General features: G+C 35.5%; 1 protein-coding gene across 2 annotated transcripts; it reads right to left on the bottom strand.

Moving 5' to 3' along the window:
* Positions 1–850: 850 nt before the first annotated feature.
* LOC124079026 (scavenger receptor cysteine-rich type 1 protein M130) lies at positions 851–22,496 on the bottom strand. Of its 2 annotated transcripts, XM_046424193.2 has the most exons (17): positions 22,362–22,496; positions 21,241–21,327; positions 19,183–19,503; positions 16,311–16,631; positions 14,308–14,628; positions 13,526–13,846; positions 10,157–10,471; positions 9,746–10,060; positions 9,280–9,372; positions 8,884–9,198; positions 7,036–7,356; positions 5,916–6,227; positions 5,563–5,592; positions 5,247–5,354; positions 3,946–4,041; positions 2,591–2,644; positions 851–1,426 (listed from the first exon to the last, which is right to left on the bottom strand). In XM_046424193.2, the coding sequence occupies exons 1-16, from the start codon at positions 22,390–22,392 to the stop codon at positions 2,622–2,624; spliced, it is 3,330 nt and encodes a 1,109-aa protein (XP_046280149.1). In that variant the 5' UTR covers positions 22,393–22,496; the 3' UTR covers positions 851–1,426; positions 2,591–2,621. The 2 variants fall into 2 exon arrangements, with proteins under 2 accessions (XP_046280149.1, XP_046280150.1); XM_046424194.2 differs by lacking the exon at positions 3,946–4,041.
* Between the last annotated feature and the right edge of the window lie 687 nt (positions 22,497–23,183).

Below are 23,183 nucleotides of genomic sequence, written 5' to 3' on the forward strand. Positions count from 1 at the left end.
GGAGAAATAAGTTCAGAGATCTTTTGTGTGATGTTGTGACCACAGTTAGCAATGATATATTTTAGTTTAGAAAATCACAAAGAAAAGGAGGTTTTAAATGTTCTCACCACAAAAATCATATGTAAGGTAATGCATATTATCTTGATCTAACCATTCCACAATATATATGTATTTCAAAATATCATATTTTACATCATAAATATTAAAAAAAAATTTTAAGAAATCAATTGAATATAGACATATTCTACAAGTATGTAGACTATAAGCTTAGTGTTCAATTAAAATAAAAATATATTCTATTTAATATTTATTGTGATTAGAAGAATTTTAGTATATGATATGTCAAGAGCTTTATAATGTTTTGAACAACCAATAAAAAAAATTAAAAAAAAAAAAAAGAATTTTAGTAATATATTAACTTACTTCATAATAGTTATACTTATGCAGAAAGACATTATTTATGCATATTTTAGCTTTAGTAATACTTTCCTGAGGAACAAGGAGCTAAACTGCTGAGTATTTTACGCTTACCAAGTGTGGCTGTGAATTTTATGTCAGTGAAATAGTTAAAAATAAACAAAAAACAATGAAAGTCATTCCTTATAGTGTGAATCATGTAGTAACAGATTGTTCAATATCATTTACTTGCCCTTTCTTAGAGGAAAAAAAAAAGAAAGCTAAAACAAAATTGAGCTTACTTCAGTTTGGATTTAATAAAATCATTATGTAAATCAAATTTGAAAAATGCAAATTAAGACATCAAATAAGAAGACATATTTATAAAATCCTAAAAACTTCAGAAAACAATCAGATATTTATAAAGTTAAAAATTAAGTTAAGACAAACTCAAATCAGTAATATTCTTTTTAATTTAATATATTTGAAAGCCTTACATACACTATAAAGTTCTCAAATTCACAAGCTTAATTTTTGTAAATTCAGTAGCAGTCTTTGGAACATTAGGAGACTGCTGAGAGCCATAGCCAAGTAGGAATAACACATGGCATTTTGGGTTGAAAGGTGACCCTGCTCAGGGAATAGGGCGGCTCCAGGATTAGGGAGGATCCTGCTGGGATTAGGGTGTATCCTGCTGCCTCAGGCGCCTGCTCCTTTGGAGTTCCAAAGGAGCTCCCATTGAGTTCTTGCGCGGTTCTGAGGGAATTGGCGCTTGGAGCCCGGTGAAGGGGTGAAGGCAGGGTGTTCACGGGAAGTGTGGGTAGAGTGTCGGTGAGAGTTGGGAATAAAGAGTTGCTGTTTGAATCTACAAGGCTTTGTGGTGGCTCGGTGATTTTGTGCCCAGCCAGACTGTGGCAGGAGACAAAGGACTCTATAGAAATGCAATGGCCATCATCAGTGAATGAGGTGGATTCTTGTTCCATTCAATAGCCATGTCTTCCTCAAGGTATCTTAAATGCTGAACTGAAGCCTTAAATGAAAAAAAAAATGTTACTTCCCTCTTTATATGCATAGGAGAATACATTAAAACACACATAAACTCACTTATATAAAAAAGTAACCTACCTTTCCTGAACAGAAATATTAAATGTAACTATTTTCAAACTTTAGTATACATAAAAATCACTTTTATGCCATAGAACTACACTGGGATAAAATAAATACCATTAAAATACCATTTTAAAAATAATCTCCATTTGATTCTGAAGCAACCAGGAAACAGTGAATATTCTTTAATGGAAAAGTATTTTAATAATTATGTCAGAAATTGTTTGAGTTATTCATAATCCTCAGTTTACAATGCTGTTAGGATTTTAAATGCTTCTGCAATGTATTATCTGCGTATGCATAATTTTGTAGATGTAGGTATTTAATTATAGTCAATATAACATGATCACATAAGTGAAATCATTTTACATGTTAAAAGGTGATATTTTCCTTTTTTAGGAGGCTAAACCATATTTTTTTCCCAGCAACTACCCCATCAATTGGCATTTAATTTGTTTCCACCTTTTTTTTTTTTACATTTATAACAACATTGTAGATAAGATTTGGATGTTATGTCCTTTCACAGCAGTGATTTTATTTGTATGGAAAAATTCTCAGGGATAGAATGGTTGGGTCAAAGGATCTGTGAAGCTTTTTACTATTATTAATTATAATTATTATTATCATTATCATTGTCATTTAAATAGACAGTGCCAGATTATTTTCTCCAAAGACTGCTTTACCTGTTACTTCCAGTAGCCTTGTTTGAAATTATCTTTATCCCTATAGTATCTTATATAATCTTTACTGTAGCAAGCATTATACGAATTCAGATGTCTGATACATTTTAATTTTTTTCTGATATGATCTCTGTAAAATATTCCAAATATTTATTCATAGTTATTCACTAATTTCTCCTTAGCTTCCTGAATGTACCATTGTTATTGCCAAGTGCATATATGTAATTTAGAAATGGCTGAGTCATATTTATAAAAAGTTGTCATATATTCTGAATATGGATATATATTTACAAACATATACATATATGAAATATGGAAACATGTATAAAAATTCTAATGTCAGAGGAACTCTGTCTTTAAACAGAATATATATTTTTAACAATGATGAGTAAGTGCTTCCCACTCACCTCATTGAGTTAAAAATTCCCAGTTTTCTTTTCAGTCTGCCTCAGAATGGCCCCCTTTTTAATTCCAGAAATAGAAAAATATTTAGACACAGAAATTAGTCCACCAGCATTAAAACCATGTGATTTATTGGAATTTTCTGGAAGGAAGAAAATAATTACTGAGAAATATACCAGACTACCCTCAAGTGCCTGAGAAGCTCTTTGAGTGGTTTAAAACTGCTGTCCACAATTAGGAAGGCAGGTAATTGTGATTAAAGGGGCACAGAAACTCTTTTCTAGACTTAAGTGCATCTGTTGATATAGCAGAAGCAAATACCACACCCTTTGGGTTAAAGAAGTATGGCAGACCCCTGTAAAAACATGCGGGCCAAAACCAAACTCTTCAATCACGTGGATTTTCTTTCTGTAAATCAATGGATGTGTAACTGATGTAATTCTGCAATCTGTATATCGGGTAAAAATGGGAGTTCATAACCCACTTGAATCAAAGTGTGAAATATGATATATCAAGAAATTTGTAATGTTTTGAACAACCAACAATAAAAAATTAAAAAAAAAAAAAACATGCGGGCTTTCATGAAGTAAAGACAATGGGTACTGGTATATTTTTTCAACTCAGTACTGTTATGTGTCCTGAGGCAGAATTACTGCACTGGCACTAAATAGAAGTTGGAGCACAAAGATAAAATTACTATGAAATGAGAAATAAGGCTATTCCTGTGTTACTGATGGCTTCTCATTGAATAAAGACACAGAAATGTGAACCTTTTAGACTTTTAGAACAAATGTAGACATCTAATGCACATCATGAGCTCTACAGTAATAACACTGGGCTGTGTTTAGGATTCCTATCAAATTAGTAGAGTTGAGCTACCACGAAAAACCATGTGAGATGAAGGATAGTTAATTTGCTTTACATCAGTAACCTTTTTACTAACTAGATGCTAATCCTATAACATCATGTTTAAACCTTAAATATATACAAAAAAAATTTAAAAGGAAAAAAAATTTAAACTCTCATATGACAGTCTTTGAGATGATTCATTTCTATTTTTATAAAATGAGGTCCAAGTCTCATCATTCTTTATTTTTATTAAGTGAGGTCCAAGCTCTTTGTACCTCTCTGAGAAATAATTATAGGCTTCTTATACTAGAGGCCTCCACATCGTTGCAATTTTTTATGTTCTTAACAATAGTTTTCAGATCATTGCTTCCTTTCTTTCTCTTGTATGTATCATAAATTTCTATTACAGATTTTTTAATCTTCTTACTATTAATCAAAGTAGAATGCTCAGCTTTAGTTGAAGCCACCAGTCTGAGCCTCCAACCTACAGACCTTCAAGGAATCCACTGACCTGAAGGATGAAGCTGGTCCAGATCATCTGCCTCTAGGCTAGAATTCATCTCCTGGTATTGCACTTGGTGGACAAAATTCTCTCCTCTTGTGGAAACTAACAATAGGAATTCTGGGTTATGGATCAGCAGATCACAATAAAATGTCTCTTCCTTTATGTTAGCTCCCTTACAGCAGTGCAAACATACTTAACTTTATCTATGCTATTGTTTCCAAGATTTTTCCTTAGAATGTCTCACATTCGTAAGCTAAATTGTCTTTATTGTCACCCTACTCCCACCCCCAGCGGAAAGACAGTTTATTTCCAAAATTCACCAGAGGTCTTTCCAAATCTCTCTAAAAATATTTCCTCTTCCCTCTTCTCACTATAAAGTCCTTTTAATTTTATCTCAACTATTTCAAAATGCTATTCTTGTCCATAGTGTGATCCTCCATCAATCCTTCATATATATCCTGTTGCCAAAAGATCTTTCTAGAAGACAACTTGATAATTTTACTTCCCTTCATGTTACTTTAATGATTATGAATCATTTTCCAGTGGAGTAAAAAACTTCATAATTTGTTCCTTCTATCTTCTTAAGCCTCACCAGCAGTTTTGCTTCTTTTTCTCAATTTTTACTCCAAAACAGAAAATATGCCAACCTTTACACTTCTCTACACTTCTACATATCCTTTTCTTTTCCTATAATGTTCCTCATTCAGTTCTTTGAACTCCTATCTTCAAAATTTGTCTCAAAAGCTTCCTAAAAGACCTCTGTATTTCTTTCTTTTTTATGTTAAAGAAAATATTTTATTATTATTATTATTATTATTATTATTATTATTAGTTGTTCAAAACATTACAAAGCTCTTGACATACTTCTTTCCCCTTTCAGTAAATTACTCTCTTTTCTGTGCCACTAAGGTTCCTTATTTATATTAATTTACAATGCTACATGACAATTGGTTTACATACATATCTCTTCTACTAAACTTGAAGCTCCCAAAGACAAAAACAGTTTATTGTCCATGTCTGCATCTTCATTGCTTGGCAGAACAGTACAATTTTGTAATAAGGATATCATGAACCATAATGACAGACTCATTCTCCTTACAATTCCATAAAATCCAATGCAAACAAAGCCCCTTTTCTCCTGTGAAATTGTATTCCCTCTAATCTGAGAAACTGTTCAAACTCTTCTAGGCTCCTGCTTTCTGTACGTGTGACATTTGGGTCTAATTTTTTGTTGTCCTTATTTATTTATATCCCAAGAACCCCTTTATCATGTAGACACTTTAGAGAGACCATAATTTGTTTCAGACCTGTAAGCAGCTGGATCTGTCTTCTCCTCAGAGTAAACACGAGGAATGTGATGAGACTGGCCAATAAAATGACCCCGAGGATCAGCAATGCAATAAGGGATGAGTGACCTAAGCAAAAGTAAATAATGAGAGACAATATATTAGCCGAAAGATCTAAGTTCAGGCAACCAACTGTCTTTGGTCAGGTACCAAAGGGTCAGGATCTCTTAAGTCAATCCCATGTCCTCAGAACTCCTCCTCACCCAAAGTTTCTGAACAAGAAGGCTTCTAAGTAATGCTGTTAATCAGTCCCATGCTCAAAAACCCCAAGCCATACCTGTGGCATTTGCTGATCTTAAAGATGTTCCTGTGGGAGAGAAGATAAAGAGACTTAATTCTGGGAGTAATGTTTAGAGAAAATATATCTATGTCTTTGTCCAAATCTAGTAAACTACTCTTTCCCACCTAAGAATAGAGTTCCCTAGTCTTTCTTCCCTCTGTCAGGAACATATGGGTTGTATACTTGTCTTCAGTGAAGGCCAGAACAAATGTTTTCACCATTCCTTCAGAAGAAAACCTAATGACTTTTCCTCCACAGGATCCTTGTTACCTCTGATCTTTAGAGAACACATCTCACTGCACATCCCCTTTGTTGACAGAGTCCCACTTATCCAGGCTCTTGACACTCACCTGGTTGGCACTGTACAGCAGCATCTTCCTTGTGCCCACAGTCAGTGTGCCCCCATGGTCCGGCAGGACAGTCCCATAAGGAAGTTTCATTCCCTCTACACTTCACTTGGTTGAGCCATATGGGCCCAGTCCCCTGACCAAACGCTGCTTCCTTTAGTGCCATCTCGGCTTTGCCACAGCCTAACTGTTGACACACCACTTGAGCATCATTAAGATCCCAGGAGTCATCACACACTGTCCCCCAGGAACCTCCGTGCCAGACTTCCACTCGACCAGAACAACTGGTGTGACCTTCCTGAAGTCTTATCTTGTCTGAAAATGTAGATAAAAAAAGATGTCTTGATTATTTCTGGGAGATAAAAGCTTCTGAAAGGTTACAGAAGAAAAGAAGAGATGTGAAATTGTTTTTAAAACCTATTTAAAAATAATTTATTTAATGTGCATCTTAAGAATTTATATTTTTTTTACCAAATATATATTTTATGAAAGTATATGTCCTTTCTGCAAACTGGGTATATTTCATCCCATACATAAAAATCATAGTGTGACTCAGGGAATGTTGAATGAATAAAGTTAATACTATGAATGTAGAATGTTATGTTTTTTTTTTCAAACAGAAAAGAGTCTTGAAAATTGCCAGGTATCAGGAATCTTCTCACAATTTAGGAAGATATAGAATAGGAAAACACTTTAGGATAGATCTTTCTGGACTCTTTTTTCCCTTAATTCAATGTAGCAAGGTAATATTTGAAATATAAATGGGAACGTCAAAGTAAACTAATAATCAAGTACTGAATTACATATTCTCTGCTCCTCATTCATTTTGAAAAATTATTTGAATAAAAGTTTTAAGCAGAATATGAAGAATGTGATATTTGTATTAATGATCACTGATCCTGAACACACACACACACGCACATATACATATATCCCAAATTAAATAAAAATAAATTTTACCATGCCAAGAGGATAGGTATTAATATGAGGTTACCCATTCCTGCTTAATGAGATCTAACAAGTTAAGCTAGTGTGGGAGTAGGAAAATAAAGGCTAGTTGCTTTCTCCGATGTGACAGTAGAGCTGCATAATGGAAATTTCATATTGACCAATGGACACTCACTGTCACATGTGATCCAAGCCTCCTCTGAGGGGCTGCCCAGTCTCTGCTTCCATGGAGATGATGGACACTGCCATAGTGTGTCAGGTCCTTTTGGGCACTGAACGTGGTCCACCCACATGAGTCTGGATGGTGTCTTGTCTAAAGATGCGGGGTTGATGTTTCCCTTCTCTGCACAGCCCAGCTGTCTGCATACTACTCCCACGGTTGTTGCAGACATGTTACTCCTGCCAACACTGCCCCAGGTTCCATTGTAAAAAACTTCCAGACGTCCTGCACAGGTCTCTCCACTGGTTTCACTGTTTAGTCTCAGAGACATGAACTCTGGGATTAAATAGAGAATTAGTTTTACATCTTCTCTGAACAATTAGGAACCCCCCCGCCCCTTTTACTCTGATGTGACAATAGTTTAAAATAGTTTTTTAAATAGGTATAATTTGTTAATTACTATAATTCTTTAGGAACTTATGGATGACTTAGTAGAGCCTAGTAAAATATGGTACTTATTCTGTATATAATTTTTGACTTTCTAGTCTTGGGGTTTGTATTCAGGAATCTCTCTAGAATGCTGTCAAATTCAATCAAAACCTTAGAACTTTTCTTTATTTACATAATTTGGGTTTTCTTCCAAAGTTAGTATAATTTTACTCCCAAGAATATTATTCTGCTCTTGGCTGTTTTTAACTGCCGAAATAAAAATTTTACATATTTTCAGGTTCAGTGTGATGTTTCAAAATGGGTTTATATTGTGGGGCTGGCATTGTATCTCAGTGGTTGAGTACTGGTCTCGCATGCCTGAAGCACTGGGTTTGATCCTCAGCACCACATAAAAAAAATAAAATAAAGATATTGTGTCTATCTACAACTAAAAAACTATTTTTAAAAAGTTTATATTATGTTTATGATCAAATCCACACATTTAGCATGTCCATCACCTCAATTATTTATCATCTGTTTCTGGGTTGCTTTTTTTGGCAAGTATCTTTGGTAAAAATTTAGTGAGGTACAAAAACCAGTATTTTGTGTACATTATCTTAGAATGAATTATTTCCTTTTTGCCACTTTACAGTTTTGTTGAACATGTACTCTACCAGATTTATGATATTAGATAGGAATCACTCCTGGTATACAGAATTTTTCACTGTCCTAAGTTACTGAGTCACAGTACTGTTTATCACCAACACATTGTAACTGAAGATATTTTTCTATGTCACAGCAGCTTCTAAAATTCACTGCATATACAAAGCAAGAGCAGTAGCCTCTTATGGTAAGTTTTGGTCCCATGACAAATAAACCTCATTTATCTGCTTTTAACAATTACTTGGGGATGGTGATTATCTTTTTATCTGTAGAATGATCATGAAATATACTTTTTGTTCCTATTAATCTTCTTTATTAATATTATAGTTACCAAGTGATGCCATTGAATCCCTATTCAATATCCATTCTATATGTTTATAAAAGAACATTACTATTAACATTTTCATGATATACAAGCCTGTATTTGAATTTTTTTATTGGTTGTTCAAAACATTACAAAACTCTTGACATATCATATTTCATACATTAGATTCAAGTGGGTTATGAACTCCCATTTTACCCCAAATACAGATTGCAGAATCATATCGGTTACACATCCACATTTCTTCTCTTTATAATATTAGACTACCTTGCACATGACATAACTCTATAACTTCTCAAACTCATACTTCTAGAATCTTAACTCTTGCAATAATTTCTTTCAAATATGCTTTTCAGGGAAATCTTTCAGATTAATTTCCTTCACTATCCCTTGCTCCATCTGTCTTTTTTAAAATGTAATTGTGACCAGGGGTTATTCGCAGAATTTACCTGAGCAGATGACTCCTGCATCTTCCTTATGCCTGCAATTGTGCCGCCCCCAGCCATGTGAACGGCACTGCCAAATATGGGGTTCTTTTCCATTGCAGTTTACCTCATCCAGCAAGATAGGCCCTGTTCCTTCACCAAAATGAGCAGACCCAGTAGCATTAATGGCCACTCCACAGTCCAGCTGTCTGCACACCACATGGGCATCACTCAGGTCCCAGCTGTCATCACAAATGGTGCCCCAGGAACCCTCATGATAGATCTCTATTCTCCCAGCACAGCGACCCCCTCCATTTACCAGACGAAGTTGACCACTCCCTGGAAAAAGAAAGAGAAATACTAACACAGTGCATCCTTGAGAATTTAGATCATTCTCACAGATTGGTTACAGATTCTTACCTATGCAGGCAGCAGAACTTTCTTCTGGAATGATAGAGCTCATTGGATCTGAAGATGATGAATTGCATGGGCTCAAGGTCTGGGACTGGTTTCCTGTGAACACCAAGCTACTCAGTCATATAAGATACACAAAGTTGGGATAAAGAATGGAGGTCAAATGGAGTGTCACACAGATGAGTCAAGTACAAACAGCTTTAGAGAGAAAAAAAGATAGATGGGCCCACCAGGTTGGGAGTGAATCAGGTATTTTGAGAAAGGGTTGGCACAAGTAATCACTATATTACAAGGTTCACAAAAATTAAGTTCACTTGCCCTGTAAAACAACAAATGAGTTTAATAATCTGACACACATCTCAGGACTCTCAACAAGGACCATTTCCTTCTTCTTCATCTCTATAGAGACACCTGGTCCAAAGGGCCACCACTTTGGGAGAGATTAATCATTGGTCACCCTTCATTCTCTTACCTGAGCAGATTGCTGAGGCTACTTGCCCTGCAGAACATAGCAATGTACCCAGAGCAGTTACAGGGCAATCTCCCATGTGCTGTTCAGTCCCAGTGCAGTGAAACATGTGTCTCCAGACCTGACCATTTCGTTTCCCAAAAGGAGCTCCTCCTGGAGTGGAAAGGGCAACTCCACATTTAAGTTGCTGGCATAGGACATGCGCATCTTCAATGTCCCAGTGAGCGTTACAGAGGGATCCCCAGACTCCAAGCACCTTGAGCTCCACTCTTCCCTCACATGAAGACTTGCCATTCACCAAGCGTGTTTCTACATATCCTAGAAGGACACAGGGCTTCAGAAAAGATGGCTGGACCACTTAACTCACCCCCTTTGCATTATGGAAAGAAATTGAAGATATTCTCCAAGTCTCACTTGAGCAGACTACGCCAACATCTCTACTGTGGCTACAGGTCTCATCTGGGCGGGGTACTACTGGGCAGAGTGATAGATGGGACTCGTGCCCACCACACTGGAATTCTTCAGCCCAGATCTGTCCTGTTCCTTCTCCAAAATGAGCTCCACCTACGATAGAGACGACTGTGCCACACTCTAATTCTCTGCACAGCACACTGGCAGCTTCCAGCGAGAAGTCAGAATCACAGACAGAGCCCCATGTGTCACCATGTTTCACTTCAACACGACCAGAACAGGGAACATCTCCTCCAACCAGTCTGGGTTCCCTGTGGGCTGAAAAACAATAACATTTCAGTGAGAGACAACATGATTTCCAGATTTTTCTTATGATGGGATGAGGAAGGGAATAAAGAATGGGAATGGTAGGCCAAAGTGCTCAGAGATTTCCTACATTTCTTCTTCCTAGTTTCTGCCTAGAGTTGGGAATAGCAAATTCTTAGAAATCCCTGTTCCTCATTGGGCCTATCCTAAGAAAAGTCTAGAACATTGCTTTTCAAAGTCAGTCATCCCCAGAAGCAATTATTCTTTCCAACTAGCATTTCATTTGCATCATTTATAGCATTAGAACCTACAAACTGTGTTCACTGTCTCTGTCTCTTAATCCTGTACTCATTTCTCCACTCACCAAAATCCAGGCTCTGCCTTAACCTTTTTGATACCTCTATGTAAGTTTTCTCACTATACCTCTGTTTTCAAAGTGAACATCATCAGACTTCTCTTTAACATCTGTTACGCATGTGTGTGTGACCTTCCTTTCTCCTGTGTTCTCCCCCTTCCTTTCTGATAGTGCATTATCAAAACACTCCATATATTCTTTGAGTCATGGTTCTGTCTTCAATTTTCTCATCTGCTCACTAGACATATCTTAACTGCCAATAAATGTTTTCATAATAATTTTCTTTTTAATTATATATTAATAAATATATCTAGTGTATATATATTTGGATGTCTGAAACTTATAATTTGTGTTTAAAATTGAAAGTATTATTATCTGACAAGTCTACTGCACTTTAACTCAATTAATGATGCCCATGTAAAATTAGAGCAACCTGAAATTGAATGAAAGTAATAATGGGAGTAAATATTACCATTATTCATCAATGACTTTTGAGTTGGAAAGTCCTTAACTTGGAGCATTATTTGAGCATGGACCTCCTAAGATATCACTAACTAGTATGCGTATGGGCCTGTTCCACATCTGGACAGCCTAAATCTTTAAGTAAAGGCAGCATCTTAGATTCAATCAAGTCAGATTTCTTGCAATCTCTGGCTCACTTATCTGGAGCTATTTCAAACAAAATAAAACACAACCAATTAAAAGAAGCCAAAAAATAAACTAAAACCAAAAAATTTCTCTGCTATAATGAATTTTGTTATGCCACTTCAAAAGAAGTCCTTTCTATAAATATCCTCTTGTTTTTTTTGTCCTAAATATTTGAGTCCCAGTCAGAAGAGAAATTCTTCCACCCGGAAAGTGAGCCAGAGACTCTATTTCCATTCTTTGTTTCACAAAACTGCAAAATCATATTCATTCATAGCCTGGGTGGGCTGCCTTATGTTACAACAGAGATAAAGTAACAAAAACGATATAATATTGGCACCAAAATGGACTTGTAGACCAATGGTATAGAATAGAGGACATAGAGAAAAACTCATATAAAGACAGTTATATCAGACAAAGGCACCAAACCATATATTGGACAAAATATAGCCTCTTTAACAAATGATGCTGGGAAAACTGGAAATCCATAAGTAACAAAATGAAACTAAGCTCCTATCTCTCAACATGCATAAAACTCAAAGTGGATCAAGGACCTAAAATATTGATATTAATAAAGATTTAAAATTAATAGAGCATCCAACTCAAGAAGTTAAGGATAAAAAATGAAAAAAACTTTAGTAAGTTAGAAATGAATTAATAGAAAAAATTTAATAAATTGAAAAAAAATTAAAGTACTATTAATCCTTAAACACCCAAATGTTAATTCTTTTTAGAAACAAAAGCTAAACTAGTATGTGATCTTATCAAGTAAAAATATCAAAAGCAAAAATGAATGTACACATAATAAATAATGAGAGGAGAAATGTCATAGATACAGAAGTAATTTTAGGAAGCTCTTTAAGTACTGATATAAAATTATGATTAAGATATTTTACTATGGGAATGTAATTTTACTATGATATGTCAACATAATAAAAGAGGATAATATCTTTTTATAGATTTGCTTGGATTTTCTTGCATTCAGATAAAATGTTTCTGAAATAATATGTAAAGACCTGAACCACTCAATTTGTGAGAAAAAGAATGGGATATCTGGGGCCAGTGGTAGGGGAAGAGTTTATACTTTCATATTTTGTACTTAAACCATGTGAAAGTATTACCTAGTTAAGATTTAAAAAAAATAAGTAATAAAACAACTCAAATTTTTGTCTTAAAAGATTGACTTTTTTATTAGAGGATAATGTCTACCTAACCAGAGGTAAGCACAACTTGTAGCATCAGAGGAATGTCCTGAAGAACTTAGCCAGGTTGAGATGTTCTAGGGCAAATGGTTGGTTAGTAAACATGCAAGTCATAAGAGTTTACATCCTGTGACTGAGTCGCACATGTTCACTGGTTTTTCTCTCACTGGGGTAAGGAAACAAGAATAAGGATGACTATGAACAGCTCTACTGTATTCTTTAAGGAAAGTGAAGAGACACCAATGAAGACAGGGACTGTTCAGTCTAGAGAGCACATAGTTCAAGAAGCATTCCGAACAGTTTCTCACACTGTTTTCTCCAATATCTTCTCATAAATAAGTAACATTTATATCAATATATCACCTTAGAGTTGTTGAAGAAGCTTACTTGTATAAATACGATTAACTTAGAGTGCTAAAGATTATCCACAAACCAAGGCTACTCACATGTAGCTCATTTTTGTACTTTAAAAAATGAGCTGCAAAATCTTCACAAAGAAAAAAATTATTTCACATTAAAATAGAGAGATCCTAATGTTAAGTCATGTCAGTGTATCCAAAGTAGTTGTTTTTTAAAGCACTTGGTCACATTTCCATGAAAGACATATTTAAGTTCTATCTTGAAACTTCTAATTTCCTTCATCTTTAACAAATTATTCAAAAGTATAATGAGCAAAAAAGAAATACCTCTCTCCAAATGCTAAATGAATTGGAAATTTATCTGAGACTCTCAGAATAGAAAATATGGATATATTATAGTTTCAAGAGAGATCGAGTCATAGTGACCATTATTTCTTCTCAGTTTAAAGGATATTACCGGGCAAATGCAGTCTTGGAATTAAATTTCTTAACGGAAATATCTTACCTGAGCAGGTAATTTGGGCTTCTTCATAGTGGTCACAGAGAAGTCCACCCCATTGCCAATTCTTGCAGTCCCAAAGAGAAGTTTCATTTCCACTACAGCTACTTACAAACAGCCATGTGTTTGTTGGTTTAATTTTGGAATACATTTGAAAAGATGTTTGAAGTGCAGATCCACATCCCAGCTGTCTACAAACCACATTAGCTTCATTCAATGTCCAAACTCTACCACACACCTTCCCTAACAGTTTCTGAATTTCCACCTCCACTGTCCCAGCACAGCGGCTACCTCCACCTATAAGTCTCAGCTCCAGATCTGATCCATCTGCAAAAGAAATATAAATGTAGGCTATATACACCTGTGGAGGTTATCCCCCAAAGAATGCTTAATCTTCCTTCTTCCCAGATACTGAGACACTAGAAAACAGAGCTTACATCTTGACATTTTAAGAAACAATAAGTATAGACCATGAATTTGATTAGAAAATGTATTGTAATTTCAAGGATTATTAAATTGTCAATGGCAAAGTAGAGTTCTACAAAATTTTATGTGAGCTCCAGGTCAATTTAGAATTTGTGGTGTGGCCTCTACTGATCTTACAGATAATAGAGTCAGCACTCTATATGAATGTGACAAAAGATTCTTCACAATTATAAAGAAATTTCCAACAAGGAATTTATTAAAGTATTCTCACTGCTCATATTTCATACCTATTCCTACACCTAAAGAATATAGTTCCTTCCCTCTCTGCTTTTCTTATTGTTTTTTGTCTTTTTTCAACTTACCAGAACATGTCACACCAGCATCTTCATTATGAGTGCAATAATGCTTTCCCCATTCATGATGTCTACACTGCCAGAGAGCAGATTCATGTCCATGGCAGGAAACACTGTCAAGCCAAATATTTCCAGATCCCTCACTGGCATTAACTCGACCAGTGGCAGTGATGGCAGTTGGACATCCCAGTTGCTTACACACTACAGCAGCATCATTATTATCCCAGCTGTCATCACACACTGTCCCCCATTCTCCTTGAAATTTCACTTCCAATCTTCCTGAACATTTAGTGACTCCATCTACCAGTCTCAGGCTTAGATCTGCTCCATCTATAACAGGGACACACAAGAAGTCAGGGGTAAGGAAACAAGAATAAGGATGACTATGAACAGCTCTACTGGATTCTTTAAGGAAAGATGAAGAGATACCAATGAAGACAGGGACAATCATGATATGCTACCCCTGAAAATTCTTAAAGATGGCCAGAAGAGTGGGTTCAGCTAGAAGACAAGACTGTTCAGTCTAGAGAGCACATAGTTCAAGAAGCATTCCGAACAGTAGATATAGAGCTTGGAATTTATGTGGACACCAGATTGTTTGACCACCAGGTTTTGTCAGAATTATTTACTTTTTCTTCTTGAAATACATTTGCATTTATTTAGGTTTTAACTGCATTTTCCAGTTTGCTCACTACTCAGCATTCCCTTTTGTTGTTAACTGCATTACCCATCTGGTATACCTGGTTTATATTGTGTAGTGGTCCCTTTGTGAGAATTTCTTTCATTCAAAGGCAGAAAAGAGAGGAAAGATGCTTCACCATTATTCCTTTCACTGTTTAAAATCAATATTCATTAAAGAACATACCTTGATTCCAAAGAGTATCCTGTGATAAAATGAACTGTTTTTCAAAATCCTACTTATAAGATTCCTCAGAATGTGCAAAAAACTTTGAAAAGATTGAATACCTAGAGAAATTTTGATGGGGGAAAGGAGACCAGAAAGCCCATACTGTGTTTTTCTTTTCCAAATTCCTTTCATTTTCTACACTTAACAAAATCCATTTTTCCCTGTAGGAATGCCATTCTTTGGGGTTCTGGCTATACTAGATAATATTGTCTGAGCACCTGAATCCAACCATGCATGAAAAAATAGCCTCTGGATTTCCTACTTTTCTGAGCTGGTATTCTCTTATTTTACAATTAGTTTGGATTGAATTCTCTTCCTTTGCACGGGGTGGGAAATGAACTGGTGGAGACAGGGATATTTTTACTCTAATTATGTTTTCCTAAGTGTTCTTTGGCATTCAAAACTTACTGTCTTTCAAACTAAAAACTCAAATGAAAAAGGAGGTGTGGTGTTCCTAGACACACAAGCCCATTGCCCTGTGCCAGGATCTAAGTGTGGAGCACAAAAATCTCTAGACAGATACACTGCCTACTCATACCCTAGCCCTATAGAATAAATGAGGTTTTAATAGGAAACAGAAGTATTAGCTTTTTGTTTTTATTTTCATCATTCGATTCTGTGAATTTGAATCAATGACTTGGGAAGGAGAGATGATGTAGCTAAAGAGGAGATGACAGAGGATAAGGAAGCTGGTTGCTCTTAAAAACCATCCAGAGAAAAATTTCCATGTTAAGCCCCCTACACATTCCCTCTCCCTCTCTCTTTCTCCATCCTTCCCTCTTTCTTTTTCTCCTCCCTCCTTCCTCCTTTCTTCCTTTCTTTCTTTATTCCTTCTTTCTTTCCTCTCACCTTTGGTTTGTTCTTTTTTGATTTTTCTAAACACTCTTTTCCTTCTTTATGACCTGAAATAACATTTCTGCAACCGTTTTATTTACTTTAGTTAGGGTAAAAAGCAGAAATATCAGAACAGGAACCTGAAGCAAGGCAATAATAAAGTGACAAAGGAAGCCCACTTCACTATGTTCTCAAGGGCAAGGCTTTTAGGACTGCTATTCCCTTTTTGTGACCTCTCTTGGAGGCCAGATAAGCCCAGAGCAACCCTTACCTAAGCAAATCACTCCAACATCCTCAGCATGATCACAGTTATGCTTCCCCCATCCTTGGTGTCTGCAGTTCCAGAGAGCTGACTCAGTTCCATTGCATACAAGATCATCAAACCAGATTGGTCCAGAACCTCCTCCAAAATGAGCTGAACCAGAGAAACTGACAGCACTTCCACATTCCAGTTGTTTACAAACCACAGAAGCGTGTTCAAGGTTGAAGCCATCATCACACACTGTTCCCCACTGTCCTTGGAACTTGACCTCTATTCTTCCTGAACACCGGTTGCCCCCATTCATGAGTCTCATTTCCAAATTGGATCCATCTAGACCAATAAACAAGAGTTCAGACGTGATACCCATTCATATTATTTTAGAAAATAAGGTTTCTACAGACACTTGGAATTTGATGCTGTTCTCATCAGGGTGTCTGATTTGGATGCTGCCCAGCTTCACATGTAGGAGAATTTTAACCTGTTAAAATCCAGTTAACAATTGGGACTTTCATTTACATCTACTTAGCAAGAAAAATGCTTTCTAAGGTTTTCAAATTTTCTGTTTTATTTAGTTTCCTTTCATTTTCTGGAGATAAGTAAACATTCTTTCATACTGAAATAGATAAGGTTAACTCAATTTTTATTTTAAAAAACAAACAAGATAAAATTGACCCATACAATAAAGTAGGAAAAATGACAAACTAGCAATTTGTTGAACATTTAAAAACATTTTAAACCTTTCTTTACTATTAACAGCTCAAAGCATAAATACTTGTGGTTGAATTTGAAATTAAAAAATAAAAAGAAGCAAAGATGAAAATGCAAAAGTAAGCATGACAGCTTAAAAAGCATGCTATGGAACAGCAAATTGTTAAAAAATTGAGGGAAACTCAATCAAAGTAATTCATTTATTTCCAACTTCCTGTGTTTAATGAACCTCCCTCCAAAGCATATGATATCATTTTTAGCAACAAACAGCTTTTTCATGAGGAACTTTCTTTCTGTACACTATCCCTTAGGTTTTCTATAAGGACTAAAATACCTAGACATCAGAGATATTGGTTGAAATTTTGGATAAACAAAAACTATTGGTTGAATAAAATGCCCAGACACTCTTTCTTGAAAAAGGAATTCAATTTTGAAAGCTCAAAACTCTAAAGACCTCTAATTAACAAGGTTTATTTTTATTATAGGCAATTAATGATAATAATTAGTAGTAATAAGGGCTCATGATCAAAATATGCATATTCTGTTCTAATTATATAGCACATATCAACTTCTTTAGTCCTTACAACTTTAAATATTCACTACTTTCATTAACCCCACTTTACAGATAAGCTATCAGAGATTGAATAATTGACAGAGTCAAACACCTAGAAAAGGGTAGTCAAAATATGGAGGGGGAAGAAAAAAGCAATCTAGCACCAGAGTCTATCTTCTTGATTATTGTGTTATATGACCTCAGGGCCTGTGAGAATAACATTTTCCAAGATGTAGAGACTCTGAAGATCAAGCAATAATTAGGATTGAGAATCTCAGAAATTCAGATGCTACAGCCCCAGGAAACTGGAGTCCCTGAATGGCTATAAATTCTTTTCTATTGTTAGGCTCCAGTTGTAGCTTAAGGTGTATAAACTTCAAAAAGTAAGTTTGATTAACTCCATCCTTAAATTTGACTAACTCCACCCTTCATTACTGGAAAACAGAAAACAACAGCTAAAAGTTCTACACTAATGTCTTAGCTAAATAGCTAAGAAAAATTAAATTGGGAAGAGAAAGGGGAAGGAGGAAAGAAACAACTGAGTGATCAAGGTAATGAAAAGCAGGAAGCCACAAAGAAATAACATTGTCAGCACCTATTACATCCAGACATTGTATCAGTAACTTAAACTGAAGTTTGGAGAGATTTAAAAACTTCCATGAAACCATAGCATTAGGAATGACTGCTAGAATTTAATCCAACTTCCATCTTCTTCTTTTTTTGTGCATTATAATTATGCATAGTAGTAGGATGTAATCCAGCATTTTTCGAGTTACTGGCCAGTGTTACTCCCATGACACTCCAATGCCTGGGTAGAGGTCAGTCCTTTCTATAGTCAGTCCTATAGGAGAGATGGTCTCTAAAAGGAATACTGGGAAGTGTGAGGACTGCATAGAAGTCAAGGAAATAAGCAAGGAGTGGGAGCCAAGAATCAGAATTGGGACAGAAACATGAGATTCATTAGCAGAAAGGCATGAAACATAATTTTCTGGATTATTGTGAAGTCAACTGAGATAAAACTTATGAAAATGTTTTGTAAATTAAAACTAAAATGTAAATGAAATGAGTTGGTTTCATATTGGAAAAGCAATTGTACTCTCAAAGCATTCTTCCTCCAGGAAGGAAGGATTAATATTAGTGCCAGAAATATTTATTGATTCACTAAGGTAATTAACTGTTTTTGTACAAAAATATAATGTTTTATTGGTTAATGCATTAGAGCAGCTTATAACTTAGAAAGGAAATAATAAATAAACTGAGATATAATGGTACATTTATGGAGGAACAGGAGGTGACAGTAGGGCTATTGAATGTAAAATTAAAGCCATTTACTTTCTCATTGATCGTAGTGTACAAAGTCCCTTCTAATTTTTTCTTTCTTTCTTATTATGGGTTTTTTTCATGTATTTTCTGAACTTCTAGTAATGAATTTGGTAAGTTAATGCATGGACTTGACTGTTTACAAAAAATCATATCATATTTTTAAGCCATCTACAATTTTTTCCCCACCAAAAATTTGATATCTCATTAAAAATTAGTAAGGAAAATTGGGAAGCCCAAGAATCTGAACTGAGTCAGGAACATGTCCCTGTGGTTTTCTTTGATTTACGTGAGTCTTACCTGAGCAGGTAACCCCAGCATCTTGTTGGTGAGTACAGTTATGCTTTCCCCATCCATCATGTTTGCAATCCCAAAGAGCTGACTCATTCCCTCTACAGGAAACATGATCCATCCAAATGCGCCCAGAACCAGCAGTGGAATTAACCCAGCCAGTGGCTTTGATGGTAGTTGGACATCCCAGTTGACTACAAATCACAGAGACCTCATTTATGCTCCAGCCATGGTTGCACACTGTTCCCCACTCCTCCTGGATTTTCACTTCCACTCTCCCACTGCAGTTGTTTTCACCAGCCATTAGTCTCAGCTCTTTTTCTGTTCCTTCTGCAACAATGAGTTAAGATGACAATCACTCAAAGTCACAAAGAGCCAGGAGAGAATTATCTTCATTAGATTATGTGTTTATCTTTCAAAGTCAGAGTTGAGAAACCATCTTGAACCAATCCATGGTACAATAGAGGAATGCTATTTCATGGGTATGTCAATTTAACTATCACTGTCACAGGCTTCAAAGGAATCGATGACATAAAAACAGGAAAGCTAAGGAATACAATTCTATATCATATTTTTGTTTTATGATTGAGTATTCTTAGAAGTGGCAATTTATGTATCTCCATGGAAAGTTTAATAGTTAAATAAGATGCTACAGAATTTTATAGGGATGAGGAATGAATATATATATATTTTGCTTCCAAATCCTGAAATCAGGAGCAAGAAGGCTATTAGTAGATGTATGGGGATGAAAAGACCACTTGTAAGGCATTAAATAACTGTTCCACACATATATGTAAAATAGCATGGATTTTTTTTACAACAATATTTGAAATTTGACTAAAACTGATCTACTTAAATGGAAATTGGCAAGGAGTTCCCCAAATTAGAGGGGGGAATGAAGCCAGATTTAAAATTAGGTAGTCAGTGTAGTTAGGTAAATCGGGTCTAATATCGAGTGAAATCTAAAATGGAGGCCGTGCGGAGAATGACTTGGGGAAAACACAGGACAACTCATGGAATGTTAATGAAGTCCCAAAAGGCCCTAGGCCAAAGTCCACCTCAAAGAAACGTTAATGAACAGCCCCCAGCAAAAAGGTGCTGACTCAGAAGTCCTTCCTGACCAGATTACTTTTTGGCCCACCTGTGTCCCACCCCTCGGGCCTTCCAACCTACATTCCATCACCAAACCTATAAAAAGGGAAACACATTTGCCCGCCAACTGGATTCCACCTCTTGGGTCCCCTTCTTCCTCCGGGAGAAGTCTTTTCTGCTGTCCTTTAATAAACTTCTAATTTCTACTCTGACCTTGCCTCGGCGTGCTCTCTGGTGTTATTCTTCAACATTGGGGAAGCAAGGACTCGTCACCGGTCAACAGCGGTAACACTATTATCTTCTATCATAAAAATAAACTCCATTTCATACCTTCTCCCCAAATTATTTTAGCGATCTCTTTGGCATTATTTTAGCTTAGTTTAGGAATACAGTGATCTCACCTTACCTGCTACTTTCAATACATTTTTAGATACAATTTTGCATTTGAATTTGTTATAATGTTTCTAAAATTCTCTTTTGTTCCAATAATTCCGAGTCTTATTCTCCTCTTTTTTCCTATTACCCAGCCTTTAAGTAATATGACTTTCCAATCTTTAAGTAACATGGACTTCCCCCACCAAGTTTTTTTTTTTTTTTTTTGTGAGGGAGAACCATGCCAATATTTTGGTGTGACATGGTCAGGTTTTTGTATGCTTTTCATATCTAACCCTTAAAAATTTTGAGCAGAGTTTTTAGACACCACTTGGCATCTAAAATATTTTTAAAAATAATTCTTGCCTGAGAGGAATAAGTCTATTAATAAATTTGATAAAGTATTCCTGTAATCCCAGTGACTCTGAAGGCAGAGGCAATAGGATCTCAAGTTCAAAGCCAGTCTCAGCAATTTGGTGAGGCCCTGTCTCAAAATAAAAATAAAACAAAATACAAAGGGCCAAGTATGTAGCTCAGTGGTAAAGTGCCACTCAGTTAAATTCTCCATTACGCCCCCCAAATTTTTTTTGACAAAGTACTCACCAACAGAGGTAGGGATGAAAAGGGCACTGAGAAGTGAGACCACAGCAATTGTGAAGGAACCCAAATGGACAAGCCATCTTCTAAAATCTGTGAAAGAAATAGAGAGAAAGTACAGTTTTCACAAGAGACATTGGAGAAGACAGATGGTTCAAAGGTTTGGGATTAACAAAGAAGGCCAAAACAAGAAAGAAAATGGAAGACAGACAGGAAAACTTCATTCTCAGGATCATATGGTCTCAGTGAGATAGCTTTGAAAATATTCCTACTCATGCCTTAGGGTAAGAAATTAGCAGAAAGTTGAGTGGAGAAAATAAAAAGGCAGGTTTAAAATCTTTGGAAATTGAAAAAGGAACCAATGAAATATAGAAGTGAATACTTTTCCCTGAAAGTGGACAGGTTTACTGAGATAATTCCTTTACCTCTTCAATATTTAATCACTGATACCCCCATTTCCATGTCTACCTGATCTACACTGTTAGATGGTAAGTTCCATGAGGGAATGGATTATATCTACCATGTCCACCGTAGTTTCAACAATACCTGGAACAGTAGATTCCAAATAGTAGCTAAACAATAAACACATTGATGAAAAAAATCAGTATTTTTATCTGAAAAACCCAAATATTGGATCTTATCATCTCTAATATTGCATATAAAATTCTGTTTAGCATTGTTATCAACCTCATTTCTATTTTTATTCTAACCCAGCACTAGCTTGAAATAAAAATGCTAAATGATTTTAACATGTCCATGCAAATCATGAAGTAGGTTTCCACAAAGTTGTTGTTCTAAATTTCCTCTAAGAAATCAATATTCATGCCTATATATTCTAGCCTACATATTCATATTTCCTCTAAGAAATCAATATTCATGCCTACATATTTTACCTTTTCTAACAAGTATCTTCTCAGATTGAATACAGGTTCATTTCCTGAGAAGTTCACCAACTCTTGTCCCTTTATCACATCATCGCTTTTGAATCTCAGATCAAACATACTGCTATAGAATCTAAATTCCCTCTTTTATTTCTTACTCTCCTGATGATAACTATATACATTGACTGTCAAAATAATTCTCAACTTCATTAAATGATAAATGCAGAATAAATAAGACACTTTTACCAGCAGATCCAGAGTCTTCAAAAATCACCATTGCAAATTTTATGATTTCAGTTATTCCTAAGTCTTCTTTTATTGTCCCATAGAAATGTTACCCTCAAGAAGCAGATTGATAAGAATTTTTAAAAATCACCTAACTCACATAAATAGAAAGGCTACGGAATGGAGGTGGAGTCGAGCCAAAAAGGGAAGTCATTGAAAGAGCTGAGGTTTCGTATCATATTCTTGTTTTCTTCAGTATAGGACATGAAACAACCAAAGGAAATTGAGACACACTTCCCACAGATTTAAAAAAGAATAAGGAGAAACAGTGATTTGCATACTTTTGTTGAGTCTTTTTAAGTTTGAACATTTTTTGAATTAACAGAGGCACAAAATTTCAAAAATTGTTATATAGTTAAACCATGTGGAGAAAAACAAGCACAACATAAACAATTAATATTTTATAATTATGCCAACTTTTCATATTATTTCTATAATCAAATGTGTCTAATGAATAATTTTGTGTAAATTGTGCATAGGCAGCCTTTGTATTTCTTTTCTAATGGATGAAGCCGATCAATAGAATTAGACATGATTATTACTGATTCCACAAATGGTGAAATGGAATGAACAAAATGTAGTTTTTAGCACTAAATAACTTAGACATGGCTCTGAAAAAGGTCTTTGTAGTAGACTTTGAAGCATTCCTGTGACTAAGTTTCAGTCAATCACAGCTATCCACTGTTATAGAACTGGCATCCCAGGGACCCACCCAGTGATCCAACAGGATACTTCTCAGGAACCTAATGAAGGGGTACTTGTCCATGCACCTGATATCAGGAC

The sequence above is a fragment of the Marmota monax genome, unplaced genomic scaffold, assembly GCF_021218885.2.
Source record: "Marmota monax isolate L192 unplaced genomic scaffold, Marmota_monax_Labrador192_F-V1.1 WCK01_AAM20220418_F8-fsc00186, whole genome shotgun sequence".
NCBI classification, from domain to species: Eukaryota; Metazoa; Chordata; class Mammalia; order Rodentia; family Sciuridae; genus Marmota; species Marmota monax.